Raw genomic sequence first — 27,094 nt, 5'->3', positions numbered from 1 at the left:
GCAGACCTATTTATAATTATCAACTTAAATGTGATATAAGTGACAACACAGTAATGGAAAGAGAAGAAGAGCTTTGATAGTGACAAATAAAAAGGGGAATGTAACTGTATATTTCTACTACAAGATAACAATAAATCCGTATTACCACAAGTATGCCTCATCTGGACTATGTTGGATAGTGTTTCATTGGTAGTGGCAATCATATCTAATTTCATATCAGATTTATGGGCTATTGTGTAAAATCTTTAGTTGCTACACTAAGGGGTACAGCAACATCTGCATTGTGCTTCTGACAAACAAACAAATATTCTAAACTGTTTTATATCACAAGGGTATCACCAGACCAGTAGTCAACACTTCGGTTTTGACATTAATATCAATTATATGGTCATCTTTTATAAATTTCCTGTTTACAAAAGTAGGAATACTAAGGATTTCTTATTCCAGGAATAGATAACCTTAGCCGTATTTGGCACTACTTTTGGGAATTTTAGGTCCTTTTTTTTTTTAACTTTATAACTATTTTGATCTGAGTGTCACTGATGAGTTTTATGTAGACGAAACGCACATCTGGCGTATTAAATTATAAGCCTGGTACCTTTGATAACTATTTGTTTAAAATTGTATTACATTAACGAAATAAGCAATTTCACAATAACTATACGAACAAAGTACTATAACAAACAAAATACAAAAGTGTAATCATACATGTATCATATAGGATCATGCATGACATAATTACAAAATAATATCACATAAAAACTCATTATTAACACAAAAAACATTGATGTGTTTCATTATTCATGATGTGCATATGGTGAAGCAAAATTGAAAACGTTAATGTGTTATACAATTGTGTGTTGTTCACAAATCTTTGATTGTCTCTGTTAAACTTACTCAGAACTTTTCTGGATTACTGGATTTATTTATTATTATGGGTAACAATATTCGTGGTTTTAGGAAGGACAATACTTTCACGCAAACCCGACTTTTTCCCCCGTGGTTTTGACTAATTCTGCAAACAATCCCTATAGAGATAAGTTCCAGTTTGAAGATTTGATTTCATTGTTTACCTTCACTTACGAAATCAACGAAAATATGAATCCGACGAATAAGAATTCATCCACAGTAGTGGGATTTAAAGCTTATTTATTGTACTGAAATTTGTCTATTGTTGAAGACTTTGAAAAGACGCCTAGGCTAGTGTATGTCTTTTGGTTTTCTTGTTTGTTATTCACAAAATACCCAATTTCTCCGTTTGTTCGTTTCTAACTTTTTTTGCTTTTATCTAGTCAATTTTATTTCAATTGTTTCTATCAAATCAAAGTCTGGTACTAGAAAATATTCCAATTAACTATGGTATTAAGTAAATTATGAATTAGAATAAAAACAAAGTATAAAAGTTACTTTGTCTACAACTTGATAATAAACTTATATCAGATAATGTTTCATAGCCACCACATGGCGCTGTTAATTATGTGAATTGACATATAAACTATATTTTTATGCTTTTAAATATCCAACAAGACTGATTGATTAAAAGCCCTCAACTTTAAAAAAGAAAAGAAATTTAGTAGTTGTAAATTTTTGAATATTCTGGTTCATTATTGCACATGGCACTGGCTTTTAATCAGTTGTTATAACTAATGAAATGTTTTCTTAAATATCCTTTGTTAATCGGTTTGCTTGTTTGCTTGTTTTCTGGTTGATGTAGATCACTTTCCACAAACATCCGCAATATCATGACAGCCAGCTTTTATTAGTTGAGGAAGCCATAGTATCTTAAGAAAACCAATGACCTTCCACAAGTGAATCCTTGTCAATTAAGATCAGTCTCAAAGGTGCATTGCCAGAAGCCGGGTTCGAAGTCACAACCTTAGAGTTGACAGGATAGTCATCACTGAAGACAGACTACTAAGTTAATTAGGACCCCATAACACAATTCCTTATTTATATGCATTCACATTTCCTGTGTAATAATACTTTTTTTTAAGCTTACTGGTAATTCCTAACAGTTGCTTTTACTGCCTTTTATATCTTTTTTTTATAACTTTAGTAATTTATATTCTTTTTAAGTCTATATACAGTAACTTTCTGAATAAAAGAAAACAACTTATGAGATATCCTTTACTGTGTTACCGTTTCATTAGACCATGACATTAAAAGCAAACATTCTGACTTTCTATCTCAACAATTCAGTTGTCTTAACTGGATATATATTTTGTATCATACCATTCCATCATTAAAGATCAAACTGGGATATCCTAATTTACAACTTTAAAGACCATATTTTGTATCATTCTTTTGGTCATATAAATTATATGTGTTGAGAGCACAAATGGCTGATATTTTACTTGCTTAAAATTAAATTGAATGTTCCATATTTTTATGATAAAATTCAGTGTCAAAAATATATTTTTCGTAGCATATCTGGAGTATTGCTCCGTTTGATTTCTTCTTAAATAACTACTTCATATATTCATAAACAGTGCAACATTTAAACTTAAAATGCTACCAATAAATACATTATGTATATATACAACTTAAAGTAGTGTGTAGACATATTATAATACACAATAAATGATATGTCAATAGATTAACACTATACCAGGCTGATGATTGTAGAATATTTTGTGTAATACATAAATCTTTTATTACAAATAGACATTCAAAAAAATTGACCATCAGATGCACCAATAATCTTGCTGTAGAAGTAATATCTCATGTAGGCTTTTTTAAGACAATTGTTATAAGGGTGTAATGAAAGTTTTTTTTCTGAATATCACATGTCTTAATTGATTTCTTAATACTTTATGCCACTCATCAAAAGGTTGAATAAAGCATGATGATTTAGTTCAGTGATGACAAAGGTTTTGTAAATGATATAAATAAATTAAACATGTCTGGAATAAGAATCACTACCTTATCATATAACAACACATCATGCATTCTGATATGACATAAATAGTAAAATTTATTGACCTTTACAAACACAGAATATAACAGCAGGGTGCACAACCATCTTTATTTTTGTGAATCACCTGAATGATTTATACGACTGTCAAACATAAGATATATGTCAATTTCTCCCCCACTCATTTGATGCTTTTGATTTTTTCATTTTGCCATTTGACAAGGGACATTCTGTGTTGAATTTTCGATCAAGTTCACTATTTTCCGTTATTTTTCTTTTAAAAGTACCAAATGAGTTGAAGACCAAAACAACAACAGCTGTATCATAATACGATAGGCCCTCTTAAAGTTTCTCCCATTAAACTTGGGACAGGGATTTATGGTGAATCCATACATATTTTATTACTGAATTTTTGCTTGTATCCTTATTTGGCAAAATATAAGAAAATTGTCACATTAATGATCTTTTCCATCCAAGATAATGTTACTTTTTACTAATAATTGCCCAAACCATTAAAAGGTTTAAAATAAATTAAATATTTCAATCATTTGCTCATTTTACGATAACAAACGCTTGGACAATTTCTGATCTGCTTGGGAGTCAGCTTTTTTCTAACTTTATGAGTGGGTATATATACTTACACTGAGAATCTCTTGTTTACTTTGTTATTTGCCATCAGCAAGTAGAGTGGTGTTAGGTAGCTATATTTGTTTAGGCTGTCACCTCAAGTAGAGTGGTGTTAGGTAGCTATATTTGTTTAGGCTGTCACCTCAAGCCAATTCAACAAGCTTCCAACCAGCTCCAAAGCCAACTTATCAACTTTTAACTTATAAGATATGTAAAGGCCTACTTAATATATCTTTTTCATGTTTGCTTCAAGTTAGTCATTTATTTCCCTGAATGTTAAGGGGTGTAGCTTTCAAGCAATCGAGGTTCTTTAAAAAGCAAAATCACCAGAACTAGAGTAAAGTGTGAACTTAATAGAAATACTTATTATTTAGTTTATCAAACAGTCTGGTCTGTATATTGAGGTATATGTTCAGCCTACCATTACACACAATAAAAAAGGAGAACAGTTGAACTGTCAGGAACGATTTAATTTATCAAATCAAAATTTGCTAAACCCTCAACCATTTGTGAGGTGAACCCTATAGATCTGCTTGAAGGGGCTTCACCAACCTGTCCCATCCATTAACAACCAGTTTTGTGTGAACTGACCACAGAACCATGCTAACCCATTACCTATATTACCTAGTGGTCATAATTATATGAAATGCTTGTCTGGTTTACATATAAAATTAGTATTGAAGGAAAGTTAGTGCAAAAAGTACTATGATTATATATATAGCTTATCAAATCAGGTTTCACAATTGATTGAATGAATGCTTTCCTATAGAGTGCAAATAAATACAAATATCCTGAAATACTACTTAGTAAAATAAGAATAATAATTGCAAAAGTCAGTAGCTTTTCATCACAACAACAGCAATGCTGTTTTCTGTTGCAATAAAATATTTTCCCTTTTTTGGTAAACATTTGCATTTTGTTTCTTTGTTTACATTCATATGAACATTATGTACAATGTCTATGTGATAATATAAATAACTAAATATACATACAATGAGCATGAAAACCTGATATTTCTATAACAAGAATAATATAACAAGACAGCATGATAACAAGAAACTTCTTTCCTATATATAACATTGACAATGTAGAAGGGCTTGTAATGAGTTTTCTCAGAAGATATTTGACTTACAATACTTTTGATACATTAAAACTGTTAAAAACATTTTTGACCAATGAGCTAAATGCTTTACATTCAGACTAACAGCTGGTGAATAAATTCAGTACTTGTGAATAAACAAAAAAAATCAATAAAAAAAAACCATTTTAAACATAGTCTTACAAAAGATACTCAGTTAAATAATTATCTATCTTCTCATTTTAAAACAAATAGGTAACGTAATTTTCAGGATCAAATAATTTGGATAACAAATGTGTTTCCCTTGGCATTCTATTGTATAATTGCAAGGTATATTAAAACATATAACATCAAAAAAAATTTCTGGAGTAAGTTAAAAATAAATCTGCTGACAATACTGTTATTTCTTATTTTGTACTCACTAAATGCTTTTTTGAAATCTTGTTAAAAACCAACTTTTTTAAATCTGAGAAATGCTTTTAACTTCCGTTCTTAGTTTTAGACAAGCACAATAATTTCATCTACACATACCTTTATTTCACACTTTATTATCTTTCCTATCTCCATGCGATTTGGTTTTATCATGCTGTGCGTTGCAAAGTCCTTTTTGTTCTACTGCTTATTGTAAATCAAATTTGGTGACAATAATGAATGCATCTATCCCATTGCATTTCAAATAATGATACAGCAGATACAATTAATTCTGCCTCATATCTTGATTTACATCTAAAGGGTAAGTTGTGAAAAAAAACTTTACAACAAAAGATATAATTTCAGCTTCCAAATTGTAAACTTTCCATTTCTATTTAGCAAGATTTTAGAAGGGTCTGCATATGGAGTTTTCCAATTAATGTGATTTACACAAACTCCTGCTTATTACCTTGAAAGAAAGTTGCTGCTTAAAAGGGGGCTATTGAACCAAATGTTTCAAGTGGCTGAGTTGACGCCATCATAAGTTGGTTGACCTTTATTGACTATCTGTGTTACAGATGGTCATTTATATGTTCCAATTGGCATTACCTCAATCCTGTCTTTTGTTCTGGATTATGACATAACCAAATAGTCAGGCAGCATCTGGTTACCCTTCAAGAGAACTGAACAACCAAATAACCATAGTTTTTGGTAGGGTTGGTGTTTTTTCTAAGTCCTTAGTTTTTATGTTGTGAATTGTGTACTTGTTTGTACTTTTCCATGAATTCAATTTTTGCCATTGCATTGTCAGTTTCTTTTTGAATTTTTACTTTTGTTAATATCCCCTTTGTATCAACTGCCTCTTTCTAAACAGTAGTCAGACTTTGAACCTAATAAGATATTTAAATTGTTTAAATTTAGAAATATCGCAGATTTTCACATTTAAATAGTTTTCTTTACCAGGGTTGCGTTCAATATCCTAGCAGCTACATCGATCTACATAAGGCTACATAGATCTTTGACTACTGAACGTGTAGCTAGCCTAGCTGTTAAATAGGTCTAGATAGAAGCTAAGCTAGCTACACATTCAGTAGTTAAAAATCTATGTAGCCCTATGTAGCTGCTACGATATTAAACGCAACCCTGCAAAACCTTATTACCAATAGATTTTCACTTGTTTTTCAATATCTTTTCTACATATTGGACATTTGTCTAATGCTACAGCACATTTAGGACAGCACGACAAATGTCCACAAGGAAAGAAAACTACACTAACATCTTCGTCCATACATATTTTACACTGTTTTTCTTCCTTTATTCTTCTGTTTTCTGCAATAATGTCTGTTACATCTATAAGTAAAGACACAATAATAGATTGAGTTCATCAATTTACACAGTTTATCACAAAATTTCACTAAGGAAGACAAGTTTGGAGTGTCAACTATGAATGAGTTTGACTGACACTGTTTTAATGCAGCTGCACAAAAGTGAGTTTGCCAGGAATATGTGTTGACTTTAATATCAAAATAATACTCTGTAAATTCATCAATTTTTGTAAGCCTATGTTATTGTGGGATCATACAATGCATTAGGAAGCTGCATACAAAGAATGCGATAAAAATTTAAATACAAGAATTAATTCTTTTGGCAAAACCTATCCTGTAGCAATTTTCCAGCAATAACCCCCCCCTTATTATCTGAATTTACATTATCAAGAGTACAAACTTTTATAGAAAGGAAGGATTTACTGCTGATGTTTAAACAATCATATCTGGCATCTTCAAATATGTTTAATTTGCTACATTCTTTATGTGCCTGTCCACAGTCAGGAGCCTGTATTTCAGTGGTTGTCTTTGGTTAATGTTTGTTATCAAATTTGGCTGTTAGTTTTCTCAAATGAATTATTTCATATTTTTTATGTAAGGGCCTGTTGATAAAATGGTATGGGTTTTCTCATTGTTGAAGGTTGTATGGTTGCCTATAACTGCTAACATCTAATTCATTTGAACTCTGGTGGAAAGTTGTCTCATTGGCAATCATACCACATCTCCACATCTCCATATTGTAATATTTATCATTTAGAATGGTTTGTTGTTTGCATCATGTTGGCAATGTATTTAATATTGAAGAAGATTCTAATAGATGCATTCATCATACCTTAACTTTTTTTCTTTTGGACAGGACATGTTATAAAAACTGAATTTACTCAGTGATAAGGAAAAATGTATTCTATATAATAATAACTGCATACATACTTAGTTGTTCTTTTTCATTAAGGTGTTGTTGAGGAGTAAATTTCTTGTCAGGATTAACAGCAGCCTGTGCAGATGTACTTGGTTGTGAATCTTCAGGGATTTCTTTGGGTTGCGTTTCTTCTACAGTCTTAGCAGCTGTCTGTTCTGTAGATTCAGCTATAAATAGAATAATAATCTCGGAAGTTTATAAATGTACATAACTTTCACATTCATTTGTGCTTATTTTTATAATATCTTATACCAACCTGTCCATAATTCATAAAGCTTCCAACAGCAGACCTGTTAATCTTCAAGATTTTTCGGGGATTTCTGCCATGAGGGGAGTTGACAAAAGGAAGAATTTAAACCATTTTGGTGAGTTTTATCTTGGCTGCAACTATAGCCATTAGCTTTATCAATTGAATTGTTTCATTTTTTTTATGTCTTGGCCTGTTATAGTCGCTTAGGCCAACTAAAATTAATTAGTAGATTTTCATCCAAATTTTTGAAAAAAATGGGGCGGGTGGAAGGATTTTATTTTTTAAATTTTATTTCATATGATACCCTCGTCACGAGTTCTTCATGCCTTGGGGTATATGCTAGTGGAAAACAAGCTTGTATAATGTATATACATGCTGTATAACTCACTAGTATAAGGAATTCTACACTATTTTTAAACTCTTAAATAAAAATCCCTGATTGGCAACCACTGTTATACATGTAATTGCCGCTTTAGAAACCTATTTATAGTATACATCAAAAAGAAGAGAAATGCTCTCTTCAGTTGGACTATACCTACACCAAATTTATTTTGCTTTCTAAGCAATGGTTTGTAGTCCCCATAAAATCAATAAAATGTATTGGTACAATTGTATGCAACACAAGTACAAACTGTATTGTGAGTACAGAATAAAATGTAAACTCAGTGTTGAAAGTAATTATGATGTAAAACATGAACTTAACCAAAAAGTAGTTGTTGTTTAATGACTAAATTGAAGGTATTGGGACAGTTACAGAGGGTGTTTGCTGTTGGTCAACAAAATAACAACAGCCAAGGGCTTGTTATAATTAAAATGCGTGTTTGTCAACTTTTTTTTTTCAATATACTGTACGGTCATAAATCAAATAAGTTCGTGCTTGTGTCAATTTGTTTAATCCAGTCATGTTTTTTACCAATTTGTTCTACGATTCTTGCGCTTTGGATATCATTCACAGTCCACATTTCCTGACACAAAGTCATTGTATAAATAAAGAAAAAAACACGGTTTTCGATTCACTTGTGACTACCGCAGTTTGCGTTTCAGCGTAACACGAATATTTCATGCTCTTCTCGTTATCAATCACTATTCTCGGAAGATGATGTTGTCATCATAGAGCAACAGAATATGTCGACTTAATCATTTTCGTTTGATTACTCGAAGAAATACAAAAACGAAATTTGAAACAGGAAGTTTTGAATGAAACGAAATTATCGATGGTTCCCGGTAACGGACATGAACAAAATCCGGAAATCGTATTTTTGTTAAATAAAAAAAATCGGGGCGGGACGATTTCAGAGGGGCGGGCGGGGATGAAAATCTAGCAATTAATTTTAATTGGCCTTATAGGATAAGTGTTTCTCATTGTTGAAAACTGTAAAGTTGCATATAATTACTTTCATCCACTTAATTTGAACTTTGGAGGATTATCCTCTCATTTGCAATCATACCTCATCTCTTTATCTTAATATAGAGAAACTATACAGGAAAAATAATCAGCAGGACAAAATCTACTATTTACTTATCTTACAGTTACCATACTCAAAATCATCAGTAATTTTTCATACTAGTTATTCCCCTAGAAAAAACTTACCAATTTTAAGTGTTTTTTTGGAAATCATATATAGCAAGGGTCGACTTATGCACAGATGAGGTAAATTTTGACATATGCCAATAGAAAATATTTTATACTAGACCTTTAGGTCAGTGAATTTAAGATCAAATTTAGTATTATTACATTTAGAGCATCTTTGCTAGCCAAGGGTAAAGATCCCTACCCCTTTTCTTCTGATAATTTATATTCTCTCTTATAAAGGTTAAAAAATTGATAAGCTTTCCTTACCACTCCACTGAAAAATACAGTGATATTTAACATTTAACATTTAAATTAACAAATGGATACAACTGATCACTATAAACAAGGGATATATCATCCAGTACTCCAGTATTATAAATGCGAGAGTATAGCTGGGTATAGAACACAAAAATAATACTGGACTAATCAGATTTTCTTCAGAATGTAGTCATAAAATGGATAGTTTTGAAAACTCCCCACAGAATATAAATAAATAAATCACTGAATAATTTTTGCGAAAGTTTTTGCAAAATTTTCAATTGATTAATCATATGATAGCCAAAGCTTTTGAAAATAACTTCATTCACAATGCATCTAAAAAAGTCCATTTGGGAATACTGCAAATGAATTATTAACAGTAAACGTTGAAAATGTCAACTTTATAAAAATCTAACTGATGTACATATGTGGGCAAAATATTCTTTAAAAGAACCATAAAACATAAAACAATCAACAAGGCTTCAAAGCAGTAATTAATTTCAAGTAACATCAAAATATTTTTACTTAAATACATATTTAGTGAACATACCTATATTCATTGTCATCAAGTCCTGTAAAGAAACATCATAATACAATGTATGTAATCTCAGTAACATGTTTTTAATAATTTTGCTGCCACTAAGATTAAATGTGTGTTTATATCAACTTTCTTCTTTTGGTTGTATTAAAAGTGTTTAAAGCAATGAACATATAATTATGATACAAATTAATGATACATGTATTTAACAAAAACTTTATAAATGTATGTACAACTGTAGTAGTATATATAACATGTTACAGGGATTCAGATTACTTGTCACAATATGTACAGTCTTTTAAGACTAAAATGTGATTTTCATTTTTGCGATATTGAGAAAATCCTGTTTAATTCCTATAAAATAAATTAATAAATTAATAAGAGAGTTTAAATTATAGCGATTATAACTCTGTCGCATTTTTCACAATAATTTCTGAAGTTACAGTTTATGAGAAGTAATGGGTTTGATAAATCACTTACATATAGTAAAATGAATTACATGTACTTATTTATATAGCATGTATAATAAAATAAGTTAAGGAGGCTCGCGGGTATAGATTTTCTGCAAAAAATTAAACATTTATTTTTCATTAAAAATTTTAATCATTACCTTTAGTAGTTACTTTATCATATGATACAAAATTCATTCCAAAAAATCAATTCGTGTTGGCCCCAGGTGACTATTAAAATGTAGATATCCTTGAAAAAGCTCCAAATTATCTCCCTTTGGTGCAAAAATGCCATTTTTTGGCATTAATATTGAAATATCTTTTTTAACTCATCGGTGACCTATATTTTTTATTCTTGTTTTCGAATAAGCTGTACATAAACTAAATAATTGTAAAAATAAAGCAATTTCTGTAATTTAGTTCTTTTTTTATTTCGATATTACCGCTATTTCTCCTATTAGTTCAACATTAAAAAGGACATGAACAAAAATGTATGCTTCTTTCGAAAGCAGATTGTGAGCGTAAATGAACGGTGACCCCATTTTTTATTTTAATTTTTCTATTAAGGTTTATGTACCCTTCTGTAGCCATTTTTGTACGAACTTTTCAAACTTCAATTGTATCAAAACTACAGATATTATGAATAATAGAGATAGGCCATTTTGTACATATTCCAAGGGGAAACTTGATGCAAAGCATTATTTTTTACTGTTCCATTGCATTTAATAGAAAAAGAGGACTTTGTGGCAAATAAATCAAGATTTTTATAGAAAATCCACAGCCTTTATCCTTGTACTCTGATATTTGGCAATTTGATGACTGATAGATATAGGATTATTGCATGCAGTGCTAGCATTGTTTTCCTTAAAACAAGTTTATAAATGTAGTTATTGGTTAAGACAAGTATAAATATGACCAAAATCAAGTACACCTTTTAGGGTGCGCTCTACTTTAGTGACACAGCACGAGGTGTTTTGAAATTTACAGGTTACTTAGAACTTTTTGTAAAAAATAAACACTAGCACATCATAGAAAATCAAGTGAGTAATTTATGTTTCAAATTTTATAACAAAAATCTCTGTATTAAAGGCTGTGGATTTTCTATAAAAATCTTGATTTATTTGCCACAAAGTCCTCTTTTTCTATCAAATGCAATGAAATAGTAAAAAATAATGCTTTGCATCAAGTTTCCCCTTGGAACATGTACTAAATGGCCTATCTCTATTATGTATTATATCTTTAGTTTTGATACAATTGAGGTTTGAAAAATTCGTACAAAAATGGCTACAGAAGGGTACATAAACCTTAAGTATGAGATAAAGTTCATTTATAGAAAAATATAGAGAAATCCTATATTAAATTAAAAAAAAATATTTAGACCCGCGAGCCCCCTTAACTGCACTTTTCTTTATTATTTGTGATAATAAATTTGAGACCCCTAAAGAGTGCTTTCTTTTACTTTAGGGGTTCCACAACCTACATGTACATATAGTTAATTTCAATGGGACCCCAAAAGTTAATTTTTGCAATAATGGACATGGCAAAAACAAAAGATAGCAACTAAATCAAAGTGCTTGTAAGCACTGAGAGTAAAGATTGCTTCAATTTAACAGTGGGAAGTACAATGTTGTAGTTGATTTGACAGCAATTCTTAGGCCAAAGGAAGATAACTTCAATTTTTAAAGATTAATTTAACAATGACATAATTTATATTTTTAGAACAGATATAATCAGATTCCCGCACCTTGCAAAAGTTATTTAATTTGCTTGACCATTGTAACATCATTTTGTGCTTTGAATATATTACACTATAAATTTCTGGAAATGTTTATGAATAGGATGTATCGAATATTATAATCAATGCACTATATTTTGTGTATCGAAAAGGTAGTGATAAGCCTTGGAAGATTTGGATATCAAGTCAGTCCCATAAGGTTTTGATTGCAATTCATGCAATCTTTATCTAAAAAAAACACCAAGTCTGTTCTATTAGCCATTAGTCTGATGCCCCAGACTAGTTAAATATCATTTGTACTACCAATTATGAGAAAAATTCGGGATATCAATCTCCGAACTAGTAAATGTAGCTAGCTGGAGTAATTTTATTGCTGACTGTAAACAAATGTGCATATTTTTTAAATTACTTATTTTATTACTATAAATGACCTTTTGAACTCTGTCTACAAAAGCATCCCCTTTACTGATTGAAAGCCATGGACACTTAGGGAACCACTTGGCATATGTTTATGTTATTAACTGACCTTTTGAACTCTGTCTACAAAAGCATCACCTTTACTGAGTGACAGCCATGGACACTTGGGGAACCACTTGGCGTGTTCTGTGTACGGTTCATCGGTAGGATCCCAGTCCCATAATATACCTCCACAAAAAAAACATTTCACCTTATCTCCTTGGCCTATAGTAGCAAATATAATGTAAAATAAATAATCATTAGTAATGTAGTTGCAAAAGATATTTTTTAATTTTATTGTCTTTGCCTATGAAAAGGAAAAAAACTTTACAGTTATTATTTGGTTTATATGATTGATTTTACTATATGTACAAGGTTATGTAATAGTATTTGTCACCAACCTAGGGCCTATTATCTCAAAATTATTGAAATAAATCAACCAATAACTAAATGTTTAAATAATTTTATCTTGTTTGTATATATATTACATTTGTTAATAACTGAACTTGAAGAATCAAACTAGCATTTCATAAACATGTATATCTAATATTGCTCAGTATAACACATAAAACCCAGGTGTCCCCAGTATTTCACACTGAGCTGGGTAACACTTAAAATACCTAGTTTTTGCCAACCCTTCTTGTGCAAGTAAAAGCATGTCCATCTATATGTAATTACCCAAATAAAAGAATCCAGCTTTGGAAAGATTTTCTGGTTTTTGCTTCATTTGTGATGGCCAGCCAGTATATGAAGATAATCTTGTCTGCTCTAATGAATATTCTCTATACTTAGGTCTTGTAACACCTGGCTTATCAGCAGGGGTTTCTTGTGAAACTGTGGTTTCCATTGCAACTGGAGCACCAGAACTTGACTGATGCTGATGTCCAAAATTATGTCCATGACTTTGTCCAGAATTATATTCCTGTGAAACATCACTTTGATTTAACGGTTGTAAAGAAATTATTGGATGCGGAGTTTGTAAGCACTGTTGCATATAAGGACAGTCAGGAAAATGTTTTCTGTGTTCCCTATGAACGTCATCACCAGGCATCCATCCACCAAGTACACCTCCACAATGTGTACACTGACATTTGTCTTCTATTCCAATGTAATAGAAATAGTCCCTAACAAGGTCAAGAGGTTTAACAGGGCTGTTACGAGGAAAGTTAGAAAATGTATTGAGTCGTAAATTGAAGTCCTCTCTCAAAGGTCGCATACGCTCATATGGGCTTTCTGGTATATAATCCATCTTTAAAACTCTACATTATCTTAACCTGAAATTAAAATAAGGGAATCTTAGATTAGTAACTACCCAATGACCATGCACTTACTAATGAAACCATCACTTTAAGTATTAGGAAAACATGAAGTTGAAAAAAATTATTAAAACACATTAGGCCAACATTAAAAATATCTTTGTTTCCCCTCTCCCGACTGAGGTTGTTAGGGTATGGGTAGGTAGGTAGGCAAATTATTTTATTTTATCCTTGATATGGTTTTCTATATTGAATTTGTACAAAATTCAACAGGTAAGGCTCAAGTCAAGAAAAGTGGGGTATTCCCTGTATTCTAATTCTACTGTACACCACAGTTCTCTGACCAGTGTTAAAAAAAACAGTTAAAAAAAGAAGGTCCAAGTATACTGACAGTATACATGGACCATGTATACTGACAGTATACATGGACCTTCTTTTTTTTTCTATTCATTTAATGTAATGAAATCTACAAAAGCGTACATTCTACTTGTGATAACAATGCTTAATGATAGCAAGTGTTTTTTTAGTTAAAAAATCAAGCTTATTTCAAGTCTAATTTGATGCATAACTCACAACAAAACAATTCCTTTGTTCACCAATTCATACCTTGATCATCAATTATGAGATGACAAAAAGATACATGTATGTTAATCACTTGGGAATTAAAATTCAATGAATAAAAATGTTCAATAGAAGTGAACATAATTCAGTTATGTTCAGTTACACCTGGATCATGCAGCTTGGTCAATTGATTCCTTAACAAAGATTTGTATGTTTTTTCAAGTTCTAGAAGAAACAAGGCTTCACTTTATATTCATGTTTTGTATTTCCTAAAATACTTTTAATAAGTATTTACGAATTCTACTGATGCAGTTATAACGTTAAAAAGTGCCCTTTTGTAATTTTCATGCCATAAATTGTTTTTTTTTTACACCAGAAAACAGGGACGTTCCCTGAAAGCAGGGAAAACATGACTATCCCACATTTTCTGACTTGTGCCCAACCTGTTCAAAGACAAAGTAGATAGATTTTAAAGCACGAGTCAGACCATTTTTACTCAAAGTCTTTAAGATTTTATCCTTTAAACAGGAACAGAGGTAAGACACAAAGCAAATCAAGATGCACTCAGCGGGTTGAAAGATGCTTCATTTTTTTTTATTTTCAAAAAAGATCACCATTGCACACAAACAAATCGTGTGGCAAAGCATTTTGTTTGTTTTCCTTGATTTCAAATCATGTAGACGTTTCAATGCAAAAATACCTTTAAAATGCTCGTTGACTACAGCATCGGAAAGATATCACCAATAACACATAGCAAAAAAAATATTCGGGTCGTGGTGATTTTACCGAGTCGGTCGGGTGAGGGGAAACAAACAATATTTTATTTTTGGCCTTACAGTTAAGCAAGTTCACATGAATCCTGATTGAAATTTCAGGAAGCTCTTATTCATATATAGATCTGTAGAAAAATGCAACATAAATATCATAAATGACCAAAGTCCAATATCTATATATGTGTTAGAAATTTAGAATAATATGTCATGTTTATAAATATTTGTTAACTGGAAGTTGATGTGCCATCAATCTGAAACTCTCTCATACCGTAAAGCATGGTGATTTGAAATCTGATATTTAATAAATGGTTGAATTTGGCATACACCTTTGGTTAGATGAACTATAATTGAAAATTTAAAATATAATGCATTTACCTCTTTTAACATGTTTGTTTTAACATAAATATTACTGATTGAATTCTTCCAAAACAGGTGAACATTTATATAGAAAGCACATACATGTATATAAGATCGGCAAAAATGTTCTTACATTTGTGTTAAAATCATCTAATATCCAATTTCAGATACATAGATTTTTCTTAAAATGTGCAGGTAGATATAGTTCTTATCCTTTTCAAATGGCCTGAACGTTAAGAAGTTTACCACGTTGAAACAGATCTTTTATTCATTATAGGTTTATCCGGTGAATTTTGGGTTATTGGGTAATTATAAAAAGAATTAGGTAGATCAATAGACAGGAAATTAATACTGAAAGATCTAAAATTTCATGATACATACATAAACAGTCAGGGGAATTACCAGAATAGATATTTTATAAATCACTCATTTAAGAAGAAATTCTGTGATTTTGTGGTTTTACCATTTAACTTTAAACATACAGGTTTAGATTTTATCAAATTACAGGTAAAGTTCAACAAAATAACCTTTTGCTTCTTTAACTTTTTTAAGTAGAAAGGTTAATACCTTTGATGCGATCATTCATCTATAAATTGAATATTTGTTGAAAACAATGCCAGACATCATAATTATTTGGACTTAAATCTCTAACAAGCTTTTTTTTAACTCATATTATTACTTATAAACATTATGTGAGAAATATTATCTATCTGAAATTTTCGAAGGAAGTTTTGAACATGCATGAAATATTTGCATGAAATATTTTGAACATGCATGAAATATTTGCCACTGGACATTAAGCAACCAACAATCAATCAATCAAAGGTAGTTGATGTTGTCTGTAAATATTTATTCACAGAGGATATTTTCCTGGAAACTTTTATTTATATCATGCTCATTTTTTTCCCTGGATATTGATTGGGTAATTTATAGGCAATTAAGATGTTATTTTAAAAGTTTTTTGCAGATTTTTTTTCTGGAAATCCTAAAGGTTATTGTGTTCTAACTGTAGATACTCTGATTCAATTTCATTAAAAGCATCTAACAATGTCTAAGGCCACATTTAAATAAAAGGTCCGGGTCTACCCTTTTCAAACAGACCAGGCAGGCAGCTTTTTTTTTTTTTTAATTTATAGAAGACTCCATCTTTGATTTCTTCTGGGAATTGCTCTTTAATTCCATAACTCATTCTCTTGAGCCGATATGAGTTTTTTTAGCACCAATTCAAGATCTCGCCTGGCAATAAATCTTGCTACAATCGGCCGATGTCTGGTTCTATCCCTCTTGCCAAATATGTGTAAATTTCCAAATTGGATGGGGTCACTTATTCCGAGTTCTTTACAGATGAAGTCACAGACCTTAAGTTCGGTAGCCTCATCTCTTTCGAATCCGAGACAAGTGAAGATCAGATTATTTTTCATTGAACGGTTATGTCCTCTTTCAAAGCGCACAACTTTTTAACATTTGTTTTGTCTAAATTATTTTCACTTAACTGCTTTTTAAGCAATTTGATGGAGTTTACTAAAGCGTCTATTTGAGATTTGATGTTTGAGCATTTATTTAAAACCATATTAACGCTATGACCCCTATCTTCATCGCTCTTTTCAACTTTGCTGCTTCAATATTTGACCGCTTCTAAATTATATTCAAACAAATTTCAGTTTGGACACTATATAATAAATGTATTAATTGTTCAAAAGAGTATTATGGCTTCCTCCGTGCGTTTATATTTGCCAAACTTTTTTTTCTGACATTGCGTTTGGTTATTAAATAGGCCTAAATCTGTCAAAAACTGATCGAAATATGTGTGTTGTTATAGAATTTCTTGGATGGTATTAGTCATTAGGCAGCCTTTTTGGAGACAATGCTATGACATTGGGCGGCTGCTGGAGATGACAGTATAAACGTTAGCAACGATTGATCATTTAACAATCTCTCTACAATCAAGACTTCGAACATAAAAAACTAATTTCAGGTTAATATTTGCTCGGCTGGTCAAATTCAATTCATATTTTTTCTATATATAAACAACTGTCACATGATATAGGCTGTTACAGGTCAGTGACTCAGATCTGTCAAAAATTCCTAACATAACTTTTTTGTTTGAAAGCACAAGCACTTGCTTTTATCAAAGAAAAGATAGACTATCTATATGGATAACCATACTATAAATAATCGAACTTCCAATGGACGGAAACAAACTAAAATAAGTGCCCTTTAAAATGGGATAGGCTAAGAATGCAATTTTCAGTAACCCCAGTCCATTAACAAATTACAGATATCAAGATTTTCGAAAAGAGTCCTTATAAGAACTGCAGCGTACGGTTAACAGTTATAATCAGTTTACCTAGTTAAATTTACAGTGTTTGTAAACCGCTATTTACAGTTTCGTTTACCTTGTTTAGTGCATACCGGATTACAGAGTACAAACTCGGCCTATAACACATTCGGACCATAACGGTCTCACTAATTAGCGACACGAAACGTCAAAAAGCGACGAGAAGCGACAAATACACTATTTTGTGATAAAATTATATAAATCAAATACATAAAAGACAAACTTGAGGATATCATTTTAGCCATAAAAGTGTCCAGAAAGAAAAACACGAAAAACACTTAAAGAGTTACTTTGCTCGAAATCCCTCATTACTCATTAGTGGAATACAACGCTTCACAAAAATCAGAGGCGGATTTAGAGGGGGGGCAGGGCTGGGCCCCCCTTTTTGGGAAAAAATTTGGTTGCTTATATAGGGAATCACTGAAGCGTGACTGGAGCTGGCCTCCTCTTAGGTCAGACAGTGGGCCCCCACTTATGAAAATTTCTGGATCCGCCACTGTAAAAACACCCTGAACCACATTCTTTTTATGAAGACGACATCATTCAAACTTTCAAAACAAATTGATTCTATAAACAGTGTAATCCGTCAGCTTAATACCTCAGGCTCAGATAACGCCAGATCACCGCGATTCTCATTGGACTTAACCCGCCCAACCAAAGGACACAAGGGACAAAGAGCAAAGGCTCTTAACCATTACAACTTCAAGCACGTTTACGTGGATGGTGAACACCCCAACCCATTGCTTGAGAAACTCTGGTATCAACGCATTGGCAGACAGATGGTGTTTGACTGTTTCACTAAATCAAAAAAGCATCTCCATAGGCACAGAAAGTCCAAAAACTAAAAATCTGAAAACTGAGTTGTAAAAACACAGTGTCAGTTTGCTGCTCATACAGATTTTCCTATTGTCAAACTGAATTAACATCAATACAATCAATAAGTTCAGGGTGCAGCTTTAACTCCAACTAATATTACTCAATCCAAGATATTCTGAAATTAAAAAAAAAGGAATAACTTTTAGTAAAAGTAGTAAAAACTGTTTTGATAAAATTGAGAATGGAAATGAGGAATGTGTCAAAGAGACAACAACCCGACCAAATAAAAAAACAACAGCAGAGGGTCACCAACAGGTCTTCAATGTAGCGAGAAATTCCCGCACCCGGAGGCTAATTGATGCCTAATTGCTATACAATCCAAGTGAACCTGATACAGTCTTATAAATAAGGAAAATAAAATATTGTCTACCTCATCCCATTGTATACAACAACATACTAAGATCTCTCTGACACAGCTTCATCATTATAGTTTTATACTACTAACTTTTGCACAATATAAATAACAGAATTTGGTCCAGAAAACTTGCATAGTAAAAACAGTTTTGCTGTCCACTCCTGTACATCAGACAAATTCAGCTTCTGTAATATTACTTCATTGTACTATCAACATAGACACAACACCAGTTACTAAATATCACACAATAGTAGAAAAAGTTTGGCTTTCCGCTAAGAACAATTCACTAGAGATCATCCTATTCATGTCATAGCCCTATCTATAATCTATACTATAATCATCATATAACCTAATTCAACAGTTTTTTCATCAAGATAGTAAAAACAGTTTTGCTGTCCATAGAGATCAACCTATCTTACACATAGCTTACATACTTTATGTCATCTGTGCACCAAAAGATACATCTACAAATTTAAATTATATATGTTTGTCAAAAGTCAAGGATAGTAAAAAATGTTTTGCTGCCCAAAATCTGCCCAGAATTTTTAGAGAAAGGAAAACAACTAATTAAACAAATTTGTCAAGCTATATTAGCTTTAGAATAGGAAAGACTGCGTTGCTGTCCAAAATTTATCCAGAGTTATTGAGAAAGAAAAGGAACTTCAGTAAATAAATCTGTCAACTTAAATTGGCTTCAGAATAGTAAAGACTGCTTTGCTGTCCAAAAAAAAATAATAAAAAAATATCCAGAGTTATTAGAGAAAGGAAAGGAACTTCAGTAAATAAATTTGTCAAGTTTTGATAACTTCAGAATAGTAAAGACTGCTTTGCTGTCACCTGAATCTAGAATGTCTTCCCTAAGATGATCACACAGAGAGAAAATCTCTCCATATAGATATACACCAAGTCTAGCAGCTGCACAACACAAAGCACGACAGAAAAACAGGGAACGTTTGTTGTTTATTCTTAAGTTTTCTATGTTGTGTCATGTGTACTATTGTTTTTCTGTTTGTCTTTTTCATTTTTAGCCATGGCGTTGTCAGTTTGTTTTAGATTTATGAGTTTGACTGTCCCTTTGGTATCTTTCGTCCCTCTTTTGCAACTATCTAGTCAATTTACTCCAAATAGATTAAATCAAGGGAAATCAACTATAACCAATTACTCACTTAATCCAACCAAAGCAGCCCAAAAGAGGATTGATGCTACTGAACAGCTCAATGTAAAGGCTGGATTCAAAAGAGGAACCCTTGTTATGAAGTTCTCTCCTGCTGCGTTTCTGATGTTTCATAAACATACTCCTGCAATCTATGAAAAGTCAAGTAGACTAACAGCTATATCTCATTTCAAAAGGGACAAAACAATCTTATAGTTGAAGAATCACTCAATATTAAACCAATCACAAATGATAAGGTTGGTAGGAGAAAAGCTTACAGAATCAATTTATACAAAACTGCATTCTCTGTTGAAGCAAATGGTAGAGAGATTAAGGACTTTATGACCTACATGAAATTTTAAGTACATTACCATCTGTAGATTTATTAAACAAAATGAACACAGTCATACAGGATTCATGTTTAGGGAGCTACCATTTGATTTTTATGGGGGGGCTAGGATGAAAAATTTTGTCCTGCATTTTTTTTTAGCTGTAATCTCTGTCCTGCCTTTTTATTTTTCACTCTGTTCGGTCCTGCCTTTTTTTTTTTGTTTATCCTGACTTTTTTTTACCTAAATTGTTGTCCTGCCTTTTTTTTGCAAGTGTCTCATCCTGCCTTTTTTTTTACTCAAAACTCCTGTCCTGCATATTTTTTCCAAATTCCCCTCCCCCCCCATAAAAATCAAATGGTAGCTCCCTTACCATCTGTAGATTTATTAAACAAAATGAACACAGTCATACAGGATTCATGTAAATCTTTCTTGTCTGATCAGGACTCTAACATTTGGATACAATCTGATAAAATTTCAACTTCCCACTCAGCAAATGTACCTACATCCAGTAGAGATGAAAATGATCCTCTCTTGACCAATTTAAACATAGCTCAAATGAGGCATCAAATGAGGCCATAATATCAACAGATTCTACCCAATCTCTCAAAAATTGTGCTAGTTGCTCTGAGAACATAATCGACTACGACTTTATCATGTGTATTACTTGCAAAACGTCACTTCTGATCAATACAAATCTATGAGTATTGATGAATTGGAACAATTCAAATGCACACAGTGTAACTTGCTATTAAATGACCTATCCATCACAGAAATAGAAACAGATGCTGGAAACACGGTTCAATTTACTGGTTCCTCATGCTCCCCAGATACATTTGTACTTTGGTGAAATCAGTTCAGATTAAAAGAAAACTTGAAAAATCTCCAAAATCAGACTCTCAATGTGGGACTTCCAATGACGCGCAACAAGACCATACAGGCAAACAATTTCATATTGCTCAACAATTAACTAAGATAGGAGCTCTTAGAAACAACTCTTCTCCAATATTACAGTTTCAAAATACTCATTTAGATAATAACTCCATAAAAATACCGAAACAAACTGTACCAAAGAAACAAAAGATCTTGAAGCAAGATGATTTAAAATCCAAACTTGCCGTAGCTGAAGCACATATTGCTGCTCTAGAGAACACCGTACTAGATAATAATAACTTAATTAGAAACATAAAACTGTCGCAACTCGGTCAAACTGATTACCACCAAAATGGACCTGACCATCATAGTTATAGACAGACCCCATCATCAAACAATGCTATTAAACTGTTCTAATTGTCATTGTTCACAACTAGATAAAAGAATCGGAGACCTTGAACGTGAAATGTAAAATTTGAGACTGCAACACCTAGATAATCAATTCTTAACGCTTAGGCAACAAAGTCGAAACCTAGTCAACCTGCAAGGCACACCACATATGAACCAACAAGGCCCTGTATATACAATACACTCTCGACATGTTGTACAACCTTTTCCATTTTCAGTGCAAAACCATTTGATACAACCACCAGTCCATCCTTTATTCCAGCAGTCAGTTCCAGCTCCACCACCTTATATGTTTAGACAACCAGGCAGAACTCAACTGGCACCTTTACAAAATATCATACCAAATAGTCACATGCAAGCCCAGCATTCACAAATGATTTATCCTAGATCTGCGGTTGCAACACAATTATCTCCCTTTGATAGTAGTTACAGTATTGCTGTCAATCCATCAACTCATCTTCATTCTCAAATTCACCACATGTCCTCTACTAAAGGAAAGGTATGTACAGATAAACACATCTTGTAATAAAATTGTACCAGAGCTTATCACAAAATCTTATGTTTCTAATGACATAAGTAACAGTTCAATAGGAGATAGTAAAAACAGTTTTGCTGTCAATCCATCAACTCATCTTCATTCTCAAATTCACCACATGTCCTCTACTCAAGGAAAGGTACAGATAAACACATCTAGTAATAAACATGTACCAGAGCTTATCACAAAATCTTATGTTTCTAATGACATAAGTAACAGTTCAATAGGAGATAGTAAAAACAGTTTTGCTGTCAATCCATCAACTCATCTTCATTCTCAAATTCACCACATGTCCTCTACTCAAGGAAAGGTATGTACAGATAAACACATCTTGTCATAAAATTGTACCAGAGCTTATCACAAAATCTTATGTTTCTAATGACATAAGTAACAGTTCAATAGGAGATAGTAAAAACAGTTTTGCTGTCAATCCATCAACTCATCTTCATTCTCAAATTCACCACATGTCCTCTACTCAAGGAAAGGTACAGATAAACACATCTAGTAATAAACATGTACCAGAGCTTATCACAAAATCTTATGTTTCTAATGACATAAGTAACAGTTCAATAGGAGATAGTAAAAACAGTTTTGTTGTCAATCCATCAACTCATCTTCATTCTCAAATTCACCACATGTCCTCTACTCAAGGAAAGGTACAGATAAACACATCTAGTAATAAACATGTACCAGAGCTTATCACAAAATCTTATGTTTCTAATGACATAAGTAACAGTTCAATAGGAGATAGTAAAAACAGTTTTGCTGTCAGAAAAAGAAATGAAATAAAAGCAAACCTGAATGATTCTTCACAAAGTTACCATCCTAGAGATTCAGCAAAATCATACATGTCTATCCTGAAAATCCTGATCCCAATACCCTATCAAATTCCTCAGACTCAAATAGTAAAAAATGTTTTTCTGTTGAACAAAGGAGTGAGACAAGGGTATCAGAAAATTGTTCTGACACAGAAGGAGTGCCACCAAACAAGTATGTTCAACACATATACAATCCTTTTTTAGACAAAGGTCAAACATTCCTCCTGGACCCAGATATAGCACCCCCTGTGACAAGAATGATGTAACCTTGGGAAAATCAAGTCCGCTCCGAATTGTCTCTTTCAACATTAAAGGCTTTAAGGAGGCTCGAGGGTATAACAATTTCATAAAAAAATCAAACATTTGTTTTTCATTACAAATATTATTTACTTCCTTTTATAGTTGTTACTTTATCATATGGTACAAAAATCATTCAAAACAATCCATTCGTGTAGGCCCAGATGACTTTCAAAATGTATACATCATTGAAAAAGTTCCAAATTATCTCCCTTTGGTGGAAAAATGCCATTTTTTGGCTCTAAAATTGAAATATCTTTTGCAACTCATCGGTGACCTATCTTTTTTAATATAATTTCTATATAAGCTGTACTTAAACTAAATTATTGTAAAATTTTAGCGATTTCTGTAATAAATTTCTTTTTTTTATTTCGATATTACCTTTATTTCTCCTATTACTTCAACAGAAAAAAAACATCTATACAAAAATGTATGCTTCTGTCGAAGGCAGATTATGAGCGCAAATGAACGGTGACCCCACTTTTTTTTATTTTATTTTTCTCTTAACTATAAGATAAAGTTCATTTATAGAAAAATATAGAGAAATCCTATATAAATGATTTAGACCCGCGAACCCCCTTAATTCCAATAAAAACTACTTTGATGAACTTCTTGATAAACATGATATTGTACTGATACAAGAACATTGGCTTTTAACTATGAAAAAGGATTCTTGAAACAACATAATTTAGATGTTATAACCTCAAGACAAATTGATGATAATGAACCCTTATCCCCAATCAGTAGACCAAGAGGCCATGGAGGTATTGCAATTGTGTATAGAAAGACCATGTCAACCATGTTTTCTCAACTTCCTGATGGAGATAACAGAATACAGGCTATCGAAATTTCAACTACAAAAGACCCAATATGTCTTATAAATGTATATCTCCCCTCAAGAGGTACCGATAAATGGCATGATGCTTTTAGATCAGCTTTGGACATCTTGAAAGAATTATTACTAAAATATCAAAGAACTCATTCAATTATAATTGCCGGCGATTTTAATGCTTCATTTCATAGACCATACAAGGACACCCAAGATGAACTATTTATAAACTTTTGTACGGACAATCAAATAGTGCTACCATCTAACTACCCTATAGACCATACATACCAGCAAGGTGATTCAAAATCACAGATAGACTACATTCTAACAAAACCTAGAGAGAATAACGACGAGTCAACTGAATATATGCAGGTTAAAATCTTAAGAGAAGGCCATAACACCTCAGACCATTTTCCCATCTCTGCTGAATTTTCTGTTTGATTACAGACTACTAAAAAACAACACAATGGGGATATTGTGACTAAGATTAATTGGGAAAAGGTTGACAAAGCAAACTATGAACACAATTTAAAGGAGGAACTAAAAGATAAAACTTATCTGAATATGAGAACACCTTACGGTATTGAACAAGCTACAAACCAGCTATCCTAATATCTGCGGTCTTACTAATGCTTTAAATTTGAGCTATCCACGTGCGAAATCCAAATTTAGTAGAAAAAAAGAAAAGCTGGTCCCCACAACTTGCTAAAGCTGTAGGTGTCTCAAAAAAGGCATTCTATCTGTGGAAAAAGGTTGGTTAACCTCCTTCAAAAATAACATTTACAACTTGAAGAGACTAGAGTCGAAACGTTCAGTCAAATCAATACAAAGGCAACAAACCGCTGACAAAAGAATTAAACTTCATGAAGAGATTATGATGGCTTCAGACAGGGACAAGGATCAGTTTTTTTCGACTTATAAAAACTGAACGGTCGTTTTCTTCTCAATTCTCACACACCCTTAGAACTGAAGAAAAAGAAGCATCCACTCCAAATGAGATGAATAATGTCTTCAAAGAACACTTTGAAAAATTAGCTAAGATTCAAATCCTTCCTTCAACATTGATCATGATAATCTTGTCAAGTTAGACGTGGAAACCATCGTTAACATCTGTGAAAACCAAGAAATAACAATTCAGCCTGTTCCCTCAACAGAAATCACAAAGCGTATATCTATATTAAAAAGAAAAAAAGCTGGTGATGTCGAAGGCTTAACTGCAGAACACCTAATTTATGGTGGCACAAAATTGACTGAATTCCTGGTAACCTTAATTAAAAATATCTTCTATACAAAACAAGTACCTGAAGTCATCAAAAAAGGCCTGCTGACCCCAGTCCATAAAAAAGACAAAGACCCTACTATGCAATCCAACTATAGAGGCATCACAGTTATTTCTATCATATGTAAGATTTTGGAGCTTTGTTTTAGAGCTAGAATCGAAGGTACACTAAATAAACATCAAAACAAGCTTCAGAAAGGTTTCACTAAAGGTGCATCCTCGATTGATATTGCTCTTCTCATCTCTGAAGCAATTAATGAAGCCAAAGATAAAATCGAGTGTCTCATTCTAATAACTCTGGATGCAGAAAAAGCATTTGACGTGGTTGACCATATACACCTATTTTGGAAATTATATCACAAAGGAATTAATGGAGCATCATGGTTACTAATTAAGGAACTATGTAACAAAACAACTACACAAGTTAAATCTCAAGGATACATCTCGGAAACATTTGTAAATGAGCAGGGAGTTAAACAAGGTAGAATTCGATCTCTCTGCCAAGGCTTATAATAAAAAATATCCTAGATACTCTTGAATCCACAAACATTTGAATTAAAATTGGAACCAATTACGTGGGCTGCCCAACGTGCGCAGATGACATAATGCTATGTGCTGGTTCAGAACATAATGCCTCAATCCAACTCCGCATCATTGAAATTCTGCTGATTAACAAGAAGAATAAAGATATAAATCTTCAACTTTTTAATGAAAAAATAGTTGAAAAGCAAAACGTCAAACATTTAGGTATTGAAAGACAAGAGAAAACTAATCCAAACGTAGAGAAAAGAATCTCTGCTGCAAGAGCTACAATATACTGTTAGGTGCAGGATTACATGGAATAAATGGTATACATCCGCTATTATCGTATAAACTATGGCGGACATACGTTATACCAAGAATGCTCTATGGAATTGAAATTCTCAACATTACTAAAACTGATATTCAAAATTTAGAAGCCCTTTCAGAAATAATATTTAAACCAAATTCTATCTTTACCACAAAGAACTGCCGATGCTGCTATCTATATCTTGCTCGGAGCAGAATCTATTGAGCAACTCATACATAAAGCTGTCATTTCCCTATTTCTAAGAATATCAAAAGATCTCAACTCAATTGAGTGTAAAATTGGAATTAGACAGCTAACAACAAAAGGCGATAAATCAAATAGTTGGTACATAAACGTGGACAAAATCCTCAAATCTTATGATACTAAATCCAGGGAAAAAATTGGAAACGATCGATTCACGACGTCATAGACAAAACCTGGAAAAATAGATGGACCGAAATTGCTAGAAGCAAAACAACACTCAAATACATGGAAGTTAACAACTCGAATTTAAAAAAAAATTCTGTTGGAGCAGTGTCAGAGATCATAAAAGAGATGTTAGCAAAGGGATAATAAAATCCAGGATACTTACAGGAACTTACAAAACCCAAAGTATTACCAACCGATTTGACGAAACAAAATCTACAGAATGCAAATTGTGCATAGTAGGACCTGAGGATTATAAACACTTCCTA

General features: G+C 32.2%; 1 protein-coding gene across 3 annotated transcripts; it reads right to left on the bottom strand.

Moving 5' to 3' along the window:
• Positions 1 to 595: 595 nt before the first annotated feature.
• LOC143073588 (baculoviral IAP repeat-containing protein 7-B-like) lies at positions 596 to 17,939 on the bottom strand. 3 transcript variants are annotated; one of them, XR_012977534.1, is made up of 7 exons: positions 17,828 to 17,902; positions 13,212 to 13,807; positions 12,604 to 12,758; positions 9,906 to 9,927; positions 7,286 to 7,441; positions 3,684 to 6,380; positions 596 to 3,637 (listed from the first exon to the last, which is right to left on the bottom strand). XR_012977534.1 is itself a non-coding variant. In XM_076249232.1 (6 exons), the coding sequence occupies exons 2-6, from the start codon at positions 13,780 to 13,782 to the stop codon at positions 6,187 to 6,189; spliced, it is 1,098 nt and encodes a 365-aa protein (XP_076105347.1). In that variant the 5' UTR covers positions 13,783 to 13,807; positions 17,877 to 17,939; the 3' UTR covers positions 596 to 6,186. The 3 variants fall into 3 exon arrangements, 2 of the variants coding, with proteins under 2 accessions (XP_076105347.1, XP_076105346.1); XM_076249232.1 differs by having other exon boundaries at positions 596 to 6,380; positions 17,877 to 17,939; XM_076249231.1 differs by having other exon boundaries at positions 596 to 6,380.
• Positions 17,940 to 27,094: the final 9,155 nt, after the last annotated feature.

This window comes from Mytilus galloprovincialis, chromosome 4 (assembly GCF_965363235.1).
Source record: "Mytilus galloprovincialis chromosome 4, xbMytGall1.hap1.1, whole genome shotgun sequence".
Classification (NCBI taxonomy): domain Eukaryota; kingdom Metazoa; phylum Mollusca; class Bivalvia; order Mytilida; family Mytilidae; genus Mytilus; species Mytilus galloprovincialis.
This window is presented reverse-complemented; position numbering and strand designations above follow the sequence as displayed.

Bases quoted from the DNA above. Each gene is read 5' to 3' on its own strand.
- LOC143073588 (XM_076249232.1), bottom strand. From the start codon at position 13,782: ATGGATTATATACCAGAAAGCCCATATGAGCGTATGCGACCTTTGAGA. The intron at 9,928-12,603 runs GTCAGTTAATAA...GTTTCTTTACAG, and splicing joins TTGTAGACAGAGTTCAAAAG to GACTTGATGACAATGAATAT. The intron at 7,442-9,905 runs GTATGTTCACTA...TTCTATTTATAG, and splicing joins CTTGATGACAATGAATATAG to CTGAATCTACAGAACAGACA.